Source organism: Arvicola amphibius, chromosome 2 (genome assembly GCF_903992535.2).
Source record: "Arvicola amphibius chromosome 2, mArvAmp1.2, whole genome shotgun sequence".
Taxonomy (NCBI): Eukaryota; Metazoa; Chordata; class Mammalia; order Rodentia; family Cricetidae; genus Arvicola; species Arvicola amphibius.
The window spans coordinates 136,005,224-136,017,862 of NC_052048.2; the positions used below are offsets into that span (position 1 = coordinate 136,005,224).

At 41.0% G+C, this 12,639-nt stretch overlaps 1 protein-coding gene across 2 annotated transcripts in view; it reads left to right on the top strand.

Moving 5' to 3' along the window:
* The window catches only part of Pde1c (phosphodiesterase 1C), a 446,197-nt gene that overhangs the window by 337,160 nt on the left and 96,398 nt on the right, over positions 1-12,639 (top strand). For both annotated transcript variants that reach the window (XM_038319212.1, XM_038319213.1), the window contains 2 exons: positions 4,116-4,232; positions 5,598-5,738. In XM_038319212.1, coding sequence (XP_038175140.1) covers positions 4,116-4,232; positions 5,598-5,738 — 258 coding nt within the window. The remainder of the gene's footprint in view (positions 1-4,115; positions 4,233-5,597; positions 5,739-12,639) is intronic.

Below are 12,639 nucleotides of genomic sequence, written 5' to 3' on the forward strand. Positions count from 1 at the left end.
GTAATTATGTCAATACTTGATTGTCCACTCCAAGTTCATTTAATAAAAAAGCCTCAGAAAATTGTAAAAATAATAATAATAATGAAATCAGAGTTAATCAGAGATTAGAGTTGAGGCTTGGGCAGTGTTCCCAGCACTTGACAGAGTCTCAAGAACATTTTATTGCAGGATTGCTTACTCCAGATCCCTCATCCCTAGAGACATTCTGCTATTTTCCCAAGACCTGCACTGAGCCAGGTGCTCCATGGGATAGACAAGCATGGTTTTGTTTTAAGCAGGCTGAACCCTGCATGGTAACACCCAGTCCAGCGCACTGGAAATTAATGTAGATGACTTCTAAAGGCCCCACACAGAAATGTCCTTGAGGCAGGCTGGGATGGAGTCAGATTCGGGGCTCTGGAGTGTTCCTGGTCTACTTTGGTTGCAGGGTGGGGTTGGCTTGGGCCCGGTGTCTTGTGCTGGTTTGTAGTACATACTGTCTGAACTTAGCATGCGTCCCTTTGTGCGCTGGCACCATGGCATTCTGACTGCTGGTATTGTCTTTCTCTGAAACATGCAAGAAGTACACTCTGATGAAGTTTTCAGAAGATAAATTACCCATTCGTGGAAGTATGGGGTGGGCAATGCTTCTTAAATAGCTTAATGTAAGAAGCACGCCCAATGGGAATGTTCTGACTGTATGCTCATGGCGTTCCGTTTTGTTCAGAGACAGTCACGTGGCTGTGTTTACAGGATTCACTTTTCTCTTTGTACTGTCTGTTTCTCCTCCTCCTTGCATTTTAAGAGCAGGAAGGACACTGTGAGGAGTCGCCCACCCCCATGCAAATGGCTAGCCCATCAGTTCAGTTTACTGTGATGTTTCCTAGCTTGCCCTCCTGCAGAACCTCTTCATGAGACCTGCTAATGCTCTAGCAAAATTGCCATTGATTTTCATAATTGAACTGAAACACTCAATGTAAATCTCAGGAGCATTAGAAGCCTATTTAAACCTTTATCTCTACCTTTGTCATAAACACAAACACAAGTGGATTCACTGATACTGGGCTGTTTTTCTTCCAAATTGAAGTTTGTTTTCTACAAATAGCTGAAAACTAAAATGCGGACCAACCTGTTATGTGGATAAACTGTTATGTGGATAAACTGTTATTTGCCACCGAAGGAAGGGAAACCTAAGGAGTCTTCATGGTCATTCTGAGAGAAAGACACGTGGGTTAGTCAGAGCAGGAACCAGCTAGCTCCAAATGACTACCCTCCCCATGTCTGCTGATCTGTATGTTAAGGTCACAGCTTTTGCCCTTGACCCACTTCCTGTTGATCGAGAGAGTTCAGGCCCTGTCTACCGAGTAGTGTCTCCAGTTCTCCGCACTTGCCTTTTGATTGCCAGAGGACTGAAGTGGGCTGGATAGCACAGAGGTGGGGGTCTCTTTTCCTTCTTTGTACCTAAGGTTATTTGCACTGAGCTGCTGGCATTTATATGGAAATCACGACTGATTTCCTCTAGTACAGAAAAAATTTCTCAAAGACTGAGAGAATTCAGTTCACTAAAATAACCGCGGTGGCACGTCATGTTAACTTTTGCAGTTAATGTAAGAACGTGGCATAAAATGACATCTAAGTAAGAGAATAATTAACAACTGCTCATTGTAAGTTTTAAGTGGGCTGTGTGTCACTTTTGGTACTGCTCCACTTGGTGCTTATTACCTTCTAATTTCACTTTATCTTTAGCCTTTGGGGTAGCATTCTAGAGGCACAGAAGCGATCTGTTCTTCAGAAGAGTGGCTGTCCTGTGGCTGAGGACCAGCCCCTTGGATAATTTTTAAATGGGAAGAAATAAGCAGTTTCCTTAGGCCATGCTAACCTGGATGGTCTCCATCTCTCTTGACAGGAATTATTTCTGGTCAAAATCTGGTAAAAAGTGAAAGCGTGTTTAAGGCACTTAAATTGGGTGCTCATTAAAATGCAACTTCCAGGCTCAGGATCATTCAGAGGCCTACAGCATTCTCAGTATTTTCAACGAGTCCCTAAGTAGCTTGGAAGAAGAATGAAGTTCAAGAATAACAGTTAAGATTTCCTTGTAGCGAAGGCGCAGAGAGAACACCCACTCCCCTACTCATTTCCTGGGGCTGCCAGTGTCCTCCTCAGGACTGAACCAGACAGTGGCTATGACTCATAGGAATCCAATAATAGAACTCAAACAAAGTGCCAGGTTGTGGGTAAATTTTGGTGTCTATGTCCTGAGTTCTCACTGGGTAATTAGAGGATGTGGCCTGGGTCACAGTGTGGATTCATTGGGCTTACAAGGGTCGTTGGTAGGCAGTGAGGTGACATGATAGGTTGCCCGTGAGATTATTAAGTAGTTCTGTTATTGTGTGATTATGGATGCTTTGTCTCTCCCAGGTGTTGTGTGACTCTGGACCCTTTGTCTTTCCCAGGTGTTGTGACTCTGCACCCTTTGTCTCTCCCAGGTGTTGTGTGACTCTGGATCCTTTGTCTCTCCCAGGTGTTGTGTGACTCTGTACCCTTTGTCTCTCCCAGGTGTTGTGTGACTCTGGACCCTTTGTCTTTCCCAGGTGTTGTGTGACTCTGCACCCTTTGTCTCTCCCAGGTGTTGTGTGACTCTGCACCCTTTGTCTCTCCCAGGTGTTGTGATTCTAGACTCTTTGTCTCTCCCAGGTATTGTGTGACTCTGGACCCTTTGTTTCACCCAGGTGTTGTGTGACTCTGGACCCTTTGTTTCACCCAGGTGTTGTGTGACTCTGGACCCTTTGTCTCTCCCAGGTGTTGTGTGACTCTGGACCCTTTGTCTCTCCCAGTCTGGCACATTTTGGTAACTCTTGGAAAAGTATAACTTTTTCTAGAATTGGGAGATTTAAGAACTGTGGATTAACACTTCACCTCACAGATTTAATTATTTTAGTGGAAGGGTAAATATTGCTAAAGGAATTGAATTTACCACTAAACTTAAATGTTTTTTTTAACGTTATATGTTTGCTTTTATGTGGCTTTGCTGCCATGGAAGAATTCCCAGCAGTCTTGAGCTGAACATGATGGATGGGAGGGTTAGGTGTGACAGGAGCATGGGATGGGATTACAGGACCATGTTAGGATACCCTGAGTCCTTTGTGCAGATAGTTTCTGATGCCAGAGGCACCAACTCCTGGCCTTCATCTACGTGATCTCTCATGGGTCCTCGTTATCAAGAGGATGTCAATATATGTCCTGTAACTACAGAAGGAATACCCATGGTGTGACGAGGATACTAAATGCCCATTGATTTGACTGTGATTTAAGCACACATTTGTTTATTATGTCTACAAGTGGCTGGTGTTACTGTGTCAAAAGCACAGAAGATGATGTTTACGTGTATTCTGGAGCAAATATTTGTGAACAAATACGAAATTCATGATGGCAAATAAGTTGTATGTCCAGTTCACATTTTACATTTGCTTCTTTCACCGAAGTATTAGAGCAAGAGGGAAAATTTGTCACCAGATTTGTGGCTCCAGAGAGCATGTTTTCTGTTCTTGAAGTGAATGTTGTCTCTTTGGTTGCATCCTGGCCGTTGAAGTTGAAGTGGCAATCCCATTTTTGTCTTCAATATCATTCATGCCTCTGAACTCTTTGAAGTGAGTTAACAGTGTCAAGTCTGGGCTCGGAAGATGTCATTACACAGTATGTTAGCGGGTTGGAGAGTGCCTGGAGATGTGCCCCACCGGGTTTGCACTCAGAGTGGCAGCTGATGGGCTTGAAGGAAGGAGCCTAGAGGGGCACCAGTGGGGAAGGCATGTGTGTTCCCATCCCATTCATGTCCTAAGCGTGTGCTTCCAACAGGCCTTTGAGGAATTGGGTATCTCTCCATTTCTTCATCTGTGAAGTATAATTAGTCATACCACCAGTCATGATGCCTGTCAATACTTCTTCTCAATAATAAAGTTCTTTGTTTTTTTTTTTAAACAGTAAGTATTTTTGTAGCACCACACTGGCTACTGAGAGTTCTTTAGAGTCTTGGGCTACTTAGTCGCAGGCGTGGGCTAACAGAGACTCAAAGGTGGGTAGATTAGCGGTTGCATAGGTGATGTGAACTAATAGCGCGTTCTCCCTGCTCTGTCCTGCAGGATGTGGACAAATGGTCATTCGATGTGTTTTCCCTCAACGAGGCCAGTGGAGATCACGCGCTGAAGTTCATTTTCTATGAATTACTCACACGCTATGATCTGATCAGCCGTTTTAAGGTCAGCACCTCATTAAAAAGATAAACTGCATACATTTATCTCTCCTTATGTGACTTCTATGCCAAGACCAAGGGGATCCTTCTAAGTACATAGGAAACTGCTGTGGGCATCTGCGGACATCATTCCGATGGGCCTGCCATAGGTGCTGCCCACCAATGGGCATTTCATCTCACTGCATCCTGATAGTGTGTACTATGGACCACTCTTGGCTGGGAGGTAGCATGGGAGACGTGGTGAGCTCAGCAGCTTCCATAAACTTTTCTCACACCATGCCACATTTAGACAAAACTCCCACTCATCCATGAGAGATCATTGCTGTTTCACAGCCGCCCATGCTGCAGATTAATTCTTTGCCTTAAACTAAGGGAATGGATGGATCATCTCCAGGGTCAGCCCCTCAGTCACCACACTGCACAGCCTTTTCTCAAGGGAACCTCTGTCCATTTGATCTCCCAGACTTCAAGCATCAGATGGATGGGATGTGTCTCTGGAAAGTGCAGGTTGTTTTACACACAAATATTTATGTCTCCGGATAGAGTAAGTCTTTATCACGTTCATAAGGGCTATATTGAAGCTCATGCTTTCTATTTAAGAAAAATGAACATATACTAGGCAGTATATTTAATATGATAAAAACATAAAGGACACAAAAAACTTAGGTTATAAAATGATTGTGAGACAGATGTAAGCTGCCACTTGGTGTGACTTCCTCAAAGTCACACTCTTTGGAAGGGGTCACTGTATGTATTAGAAATACAGGGAAGCACAGTGTGGTAGTGTGTTTGGGAAAGGAACAGGCTATGTCTTTTTATCACCCAATAGTCTGTTATTGGTGGTTTGCAGTTTGGAAAGTCTTCTTTTGCTAGTGAAGTGTTACAAATAGTTAAAAATGTCATAAACTGTGGCAATTCCCGGTGCTATTTGTAAGTTCCTCAACATGGCTTATGACATTGGTCCTGCATAGCATCTCTTCTGTCTTGGAATTGGAGGAAAAGATTAAAAACAGATAAAGTACAAAGAAATACAGAGCTTTAGTAATCACTAATAATGAATGGGGTTGCCTATGTGCACATCACAAACCACTGGTTTACATTTTAAACAAAATGTCTTTGAGATGAATCTGTAGAGTTTGGTTGCCTGAACTGGGAACAAAACCAGTTTGTAAGACTGACTGTTCTTCAACCAGGGACCTGGTCTTAGACTCTCAAAGCATCTGACAGTTTCACGGGGAATTTTATTAACTGCTAAACATTTTTGCTCCTCATGTGATCTACAAGCTCCCCCAAATGAGCAAAGTGGGGATCTTAATGTTTCCCTTAAGGTAAGTCTGCCCTTTAGTGAGTGAAGCTTTCTCTTCTCTTTCAGATCCCCATTTCTGCGCTTGTCTCGTTTGTGGAGGCCCTGGAAGTGGGATACAGCAAGCACAAAAATCCTTACCACAACCTGATGCATGCCGCTGACGTCACGCAGACTGTGCATTACCTCCTCTATAAGACAGGAGTAGCAGTAAGTACAGTCAGGGACACACATCTGTGTTGGAGGGTGTCCCGGAGGTGATGAGGATGAGCCCAGGTTGGATGATGCCTTGTGGATACCCTATTTCCCGGCATCACCTTGGAGAGCTTTGGGGTGTTCTGATGTGTTCTCATAATCATGGTGGAAAGCCTTGGGGTTCTCTGAGAGCTCCCTAGAGAGTACTCTGAAGTGTCCCCCTGTTCACTGTGGAGAGCCTTGGGGTTCTCTTAAATGTTCTTCGTGGGCCCAGTGAAATAGAAAATGACCAATTAAGGAATAATTCAAGAGCTAAACATATATTTCCACATATAGAATGATTTTTTGACCCTTTGCAATAGTCAACTAACAATAATTTTCACATATTCTGAAGTTATAGCCAGTAGATTCATCAACCATTGCTCCAACTCATATTTGGCTTAACCTGCTAGGTCTTTTTCAGAAGCACTCTGGATATTCACATCTTATGTATTTTTTAAAGCTAAAGCTTTTTAGTCATTTGAAATATCATTGTCATAGTTCTGCTTTTCAGCTCTTTAGATGGTTTTAGACATCTTTTCTCTAATCCATTTGATGTACTAGCTTGTTTGAGTTGATTGTGCCTTTGACTTCTTACATTTTTATTATTTGTTTTGTTTGTTTGTTTATAGTGCATGGTTGGGGGATTCTTGTGCTACAACACACATGTAGATGTTAGAGGACAATCTGTAGCAGTCAGTTCTGTCCTCCTACCCTGTGGAGGCCAGGGATTGAACTCAGATTTTCTGGTTTGTCATGAAGCACCTTGGTCCACACCCCACCAGCCCCTTTGTCTTCTTTACCTCCATAAGTCATCATTTTTAATATGCATGGATGTTGGTGGCGAAACAAAACAAAATGAAAACAAATGAACAAACAAATAAAAAAGCTTTTACTGAGATTGACTTAAGAAGACCTGTAGGAATTTGTTTTTCCCTTCTATTTGAACTTATTTGAAACTGAATTTATCCCCATGCCCTATATTTAATTTCTACAGTATGCTCTGGGGTATCCTTTTTTTTCCCTGTGAAGTGCCCTCCTATGGCTTAGGAACAGGGTATCCCTTCTCAGTGAGTATCATCTTGGTGTGGCATGGGTTAACTGAACCATGAACACTGTATTTTTGGCTCACATTTGTTGGCCTGGATATATTCATCTACAAGGGAATCTGCATCTAAACCTGCTCTCTGCACATTCAACAAAAATTGAGCGCTGCTTTTGTGTCAATTACCATAAATCCAGCCACACTGTTTGAACTGAGCACAGCTTCTGACTCCACCAGTGTGGGATTCTGGGACTACTCTGCGGACTGATACCGAGTATTTTCCTACAAATCTCAGAGAATGAGATATGCTATTTTAAAAGTTTGAAAATATTGAGAAAGTTTGGAAATATTAAAGTCAGTTCTTAGAAAAACTTAAGCAAAGTAGTCATGGGAATGGCATACACAGCTCCTTTAGAATGGCATCTTGATTTCCTCTTGTCTGCAACATGAGAAAGATTTTACCTTGAAGATGATCAAGAGTAAAATATCAAAAATATTGACTTTACCCTTCCTTCAACTTAGGAAGTATTATTACTAGATTATTGTAGAATTTCCCCAAAACTCATCATCATGTTTTAGTTTTTATTAAAAGGCTCATTTTGGAAAAAAAATAATATTTGAGAAGCCATTTCAAAATTATAGAAATGTTATAGAGAGGACTCATTTTATAAGATAAAGAGTTTCTACCAAAAACTCAGACCAAAAGCGATATTAAATGATAATCCCACGAAAATATGGAATAAAACAGAATTGTCCACACCAAAATAGCCCCACGAAGACCTTGAATGATGCAGAGGCGGCTGCATGAAGACAGAGCTGTGAAGACACGGGGTGGTGAAGAAGCATCCACACCGAAGCCCATGAAGATGTGGACTGACGCAGGCATGTCTAGTGGAGATAGACGCATGAAGACACAGACTGACACACTAAGACAACACTAACCAATTTTCTACAGAACCCATGTGATACAATATGTTATTTTAAAAGGATAAAATGCGGAGAAAATTTGCAAGAGCCATTTTTGTACCAGAAATTAATAAGTATGATGTAAAAAGTACATTCTCAGCAGTTTAAAAAAATGTATGATTATCTATAAAGAACTTCAACACCGAAAAAAAAAATCGATAAAACTCGAACTCAAAACTAATGATTAAATGAGTAGATGAATGTATTGTGCTTTAAGTGGGAAACTGTTCTGTTGTTTGAATGGTAATTTTCATCAAAACAATAAATACTAATTCAATTTTCAAAAAAATTAATGTATAACCTGATAACTCTGAAATCCATACAAAATGTGTATTTTTCTGTTAGAAAAGGTAGTTTTGAAAAGGAATAGTATATAACAAGAAGGTAGTTTTTATCTTCCTAACACTAAAACATTGACAAACCTATGAAAACAGAATGGGTGATTTCTTAATGATAAAAATGACGAATACATCGATGGAATTTCAGTTTCAAACCGTACACTCAAAGGTTTATGGAGCACTTGCTATGAGCTGGGGACTCTGTTAAACTACTTCACAGTGATGGGATTGGGTGGCGAGGACTTTGAGAAGTAATGGGGTAATAGAGGCAAAGCTCCCACCATGGGACTGGTGTCTTTAAGAAGGAGACCCAGAATTCCCTTCTGCTTCCTTCCTGGCCCTTTGCTCTTCTACTAAGTGTTGAGCTTTGTCCTTCCTCTCTTTTTTAACTTTTTTTTTGTTTATTTTACATACCAACCACAGCCCCCCCCGCACCTCTCCCCCCACCCTATCCCACTCCCCATCCACTCCTCAGAAAGTGTAAGGCCTCCCATGGGGAGTCAGCAAAGCCTGAAGCTTCCATTTGGTGTAGACTGAGTAGAGAGCTCTTAGCTCCTCCTGCCTTCATCTCCCAGTTCTGGGGTTGCAGGCATGTTCAGCCATGTCCAGCTTCAATAGCGCTTCCTTAGCCAAAAGACATTCTGAACTTTTATTACATCATACATGTGCATGTATACGTGTGTTAGGAATATCTGTGCTTCTTTACATTTCTCGTGTGAGTGAGTGAATTCTTCTATCATGTGAAAATAAGAATCCATCATATATGCTTATCATTTGGAACCACTGACTAAAAGTTCTGAATTATAAATTTATATACAAATCAAGTAAAACATATTTAATTCAAAGTTAAGCTTAAATATGCAGCCAGTCAAGCCCAAATCATACTTCAGTGAATCATACTTCAGTCTAAATATATATGTATATTTTCTCCAGCTACAACAGATTGCCATCCTCCTACCATCTTGACAAATTTCCTTTTTTTATTTGCAAACATTATTAACTGTCTGCTGTACATATATGTATGTATGTATGTATTGCAGTACTGGGGGTTGAGCCTAGAGCCTCCCACATGTCTGTTAAGAGTTCTTCAACAGAGCTCCTCCCACCCTATCTGACCTTTTAGACTTTTTTGTTTTGTTTTTATTGAGCTGTATATTTTTCTCTACTGCCCTTCCTTCGTTTCTCTTCTCCTTCTGCCCTCTCCCATAGTCCCCATGCTCCCAATTTACTCAGGAGATCTTGTCTTTTTCTATTTCCCATGTAGATTAGATTCATGTATGCCTTTCTTGGGGTCCTCTTTGTTGTCTAGGTTCTCTGGGATTATGAATTGTAGGCTGGTTTTTCTTTTTTCTATTTTTTCTTTCTTTATTTCTTTTTTGCCTTCTCTATATGATGATTAATCTCAGGCACTTGTCTAGTAATTGTCTTAGTTTGGGTTTTCATTTGCTGTGAAGAAACACCATGACCATAGCCACTCCTATAAGGGAAAGCATTTAATTGGGGTGGTTTGCTTACAGTTTAAGTGGTTCAGTCCATTTATCATTATGCTGGGGAGCATGGAGGCCTGCAGGTAGGCGTGGTGCTCGAACTGAGATTGCTACATCTTGCAAAAAGCAGGAAGTCAACTGAAACACTGAGTAATATCTGAACACAGGAAACCACAAAGCCAGTTTCCATAGTGACACATTTCTTCCCACAAGGCCATACTTACTTCAACAAAGCCATGCCTTTTAATAGGAACACTCCCTGTGAGATTATGGGGTCAATTACATTCAAATTTCCACACTAATGGAAAGCTAACACAAAGAATTACTACAAATTGTCTTCTTAAATGTCTATACAAATATACTTTGGCTATTTGTCTGTACAAATGTGCAATAGATTATGATTTTCTGTAAATCAGTGGTTTTCAGTCTGGGGAAACTGATCCTACCCCTACAAAATGAGTTTTTATGGTATTTTGTTATGGTGACCATAGCAAAATATTACAGTGGATAGCGAAGCTGGCCCCAGATCTGATTTCTTTTATGTTTTCTAATATTCATTTTCTAAAATAAATTTATGCATATGAATGTTTGATTGTGTGTCCGTATACACCCCTGTACAAGCCTAGTGCCCATGAACTTTAGAAGAGGGCTTTGGATTCCTGGGAACCAAAGTAGCAAAGAACTGTGAATTGCCATGTGGGTGCTAAGAACTGAACCTGGTCCTCTACAAAAGTAGCAAGTATTCTTAAACAGTGAGCCGATCTCTCTAGTTCTCCAGGTGTGACGCCAATGGCCATACATTTAGGTATTTGGCTATAATTCTGCAATATCTTTGGTGAAAAAGAACCCCTTGGACCTCAGAATCCTCAAAGGTACATACTTGAACACAATAATGTAGAGCAAATCAAAGCAGAGGCTGAATCGTGCTTGAGCTCCTCTAATCAATATGTTTGAGTACCCATTGTGCACAGTATCCTGTGCAATATAAACCTGAATCAAGCAGCTTCATCAACTCTAAAGAAACTCTCTGAAGCATTTATGCTAATGCAAATTATCCTTGGAATCAACGGTATAACAGCCAATGACACTGTGCTCAGTTATTTGTAGCATGTGCATATATGCACAGGTGTGTGTGTGTGTGTGTGTGTGTGTGTGTGTGTGTGTGCAGGTGCATGTATGTGTATGAGCATGTGAAGGACCAAAGACAACCTCAGGTGTCCTTCATTGGGCCTCTCTATCTTGTCTTTGAGAGAGAATTTCTTAGGTGCCTAGAGCTTACCAATTAGGCTAAACTGGCTGGCCAGAGAACCCCGGGGACCTGCATGTTTCTATCTCTCTAGACTTGGGATCGCAGCCATATAAACGGAAACTGAGCATTTGTTTCCAGCTGCCCAGACCCAAATATTCACACAAAAATCTATATTAATTACAACACTGTTTGGCCAGTGGCTCAGGTATATTTCTAGCTAGTTCTTACATCTTAAATTAACCCATTTCTACTAATCTATATATCACCATGAGGCTGTGGCCTACTACTAAGGTTCTGGCATCTTTCTCCTTTAGCAGTTACATGGTATCTCCCTGACTCTGCCTTCTTTTTCTCTGTATCTTTATTTGGACTTTCTGCTTAACTATATTCTGCCCTACCATAGGGAAAAGCAGATTCTTTATTAACCAATAGTAATAAAACATATTCACAGCATATAGAGGGGAATTCCAGATCCTTTCCCTTTTCTGTTTAAATTAAAAGAAAGGTTTTTAACTTTAACATAGTAAAATTACAAATAACAAAATAAGGATCAAGCAACAATTATATTTGTCAATCTAAAGTTTTATATCTACTTTATCTTTTATTATAACTAAGTAAAACTCTATGTATCTTCAACTCCATCAAAGACCCTAGAAGGATATAATATTACCTAAGTAAATAGGATGTGCATTTTAAGCAACATCTAAAGTTCTAGAATTGACAGAGACATCTCACTGCTTGGACAGGCCCTCAAAGCTCTTCTGCCACATTGGGACATCTATATTCAGCCTATAGGCCTGTAGTATCCAGCAGGTTCTGGCGTCTTTCTCCTTCATCAACTACAGACATTTCCCTGACCTTGCCTTCTTTCTCTCTGAATCTTTGGACTTCCTGCCTAGGAAGCGATAGGCCAAAGCAGCTTCTTTATTAACCAATGATGATAAAACATATTCATAGCATACAGAGGGAAATCCCACATCACAGCCACCATACCTGACTTTTCACATGGGTGCTAGGAATGGAACTTGGGTCTCTATGTTTGTATGACACTTTATCTACTCATCTGTCTTCTCATGACTCACCCCTTCTTTGTGTGTGTGTGTGTGCATATGATGTTCTTCAACCATCTTTTTGTGGTGATTTCTGAAGGCATCAGAACAGTATTGTAAAAATAGAAACTGCTGTTCCCACAGCAACGTCACAGCTTACTTAGAGTAATGTATCCTGCAGCAGTGGAAAATGACCCACCCATGTCCATTTTCTTCAGATTTCCTCTGTTGTATACAGTTGCCCTCACTCACCCACTGCCTAAGCACACAGCTTGCTTTTCTGAGCCACAGATGTAGTAGTCCAAAACCTACCATATCCAGGTGTCCAAGCAGCTCTGCCCGTGAATGAAGCCGTGACACACCAATTTGGAAGACGGGGAAATGTCACAGTCAGATAATCCTACAACAAAATGCCTGCGGAACTTAAATTTCTGATTGCTTATATTCTGACACAAAACCTCAGCACTCACAGTAATTAAGCGGGAAAATACAAATAAATTTGAGCCCCATTAAAATACGAATATCAGTTTTCCTCAGAGTGGCTTCTTCTGCCTTCTCCATCTTTCCTTTACCACGGATGCTCTCTGATACGACCCAGGAAGTGTTTGGCTCTTGACTCAGTGTTTGGAGGCCATATGTAATCCGTTGTTTGCTTGGCTGTAACTTCTTTTTATCCATGTCTGCCACACATTCAGTTACTTCCACGTACTGTGAGGACTTTTCCTCCCTCTCTCTATTTGGAC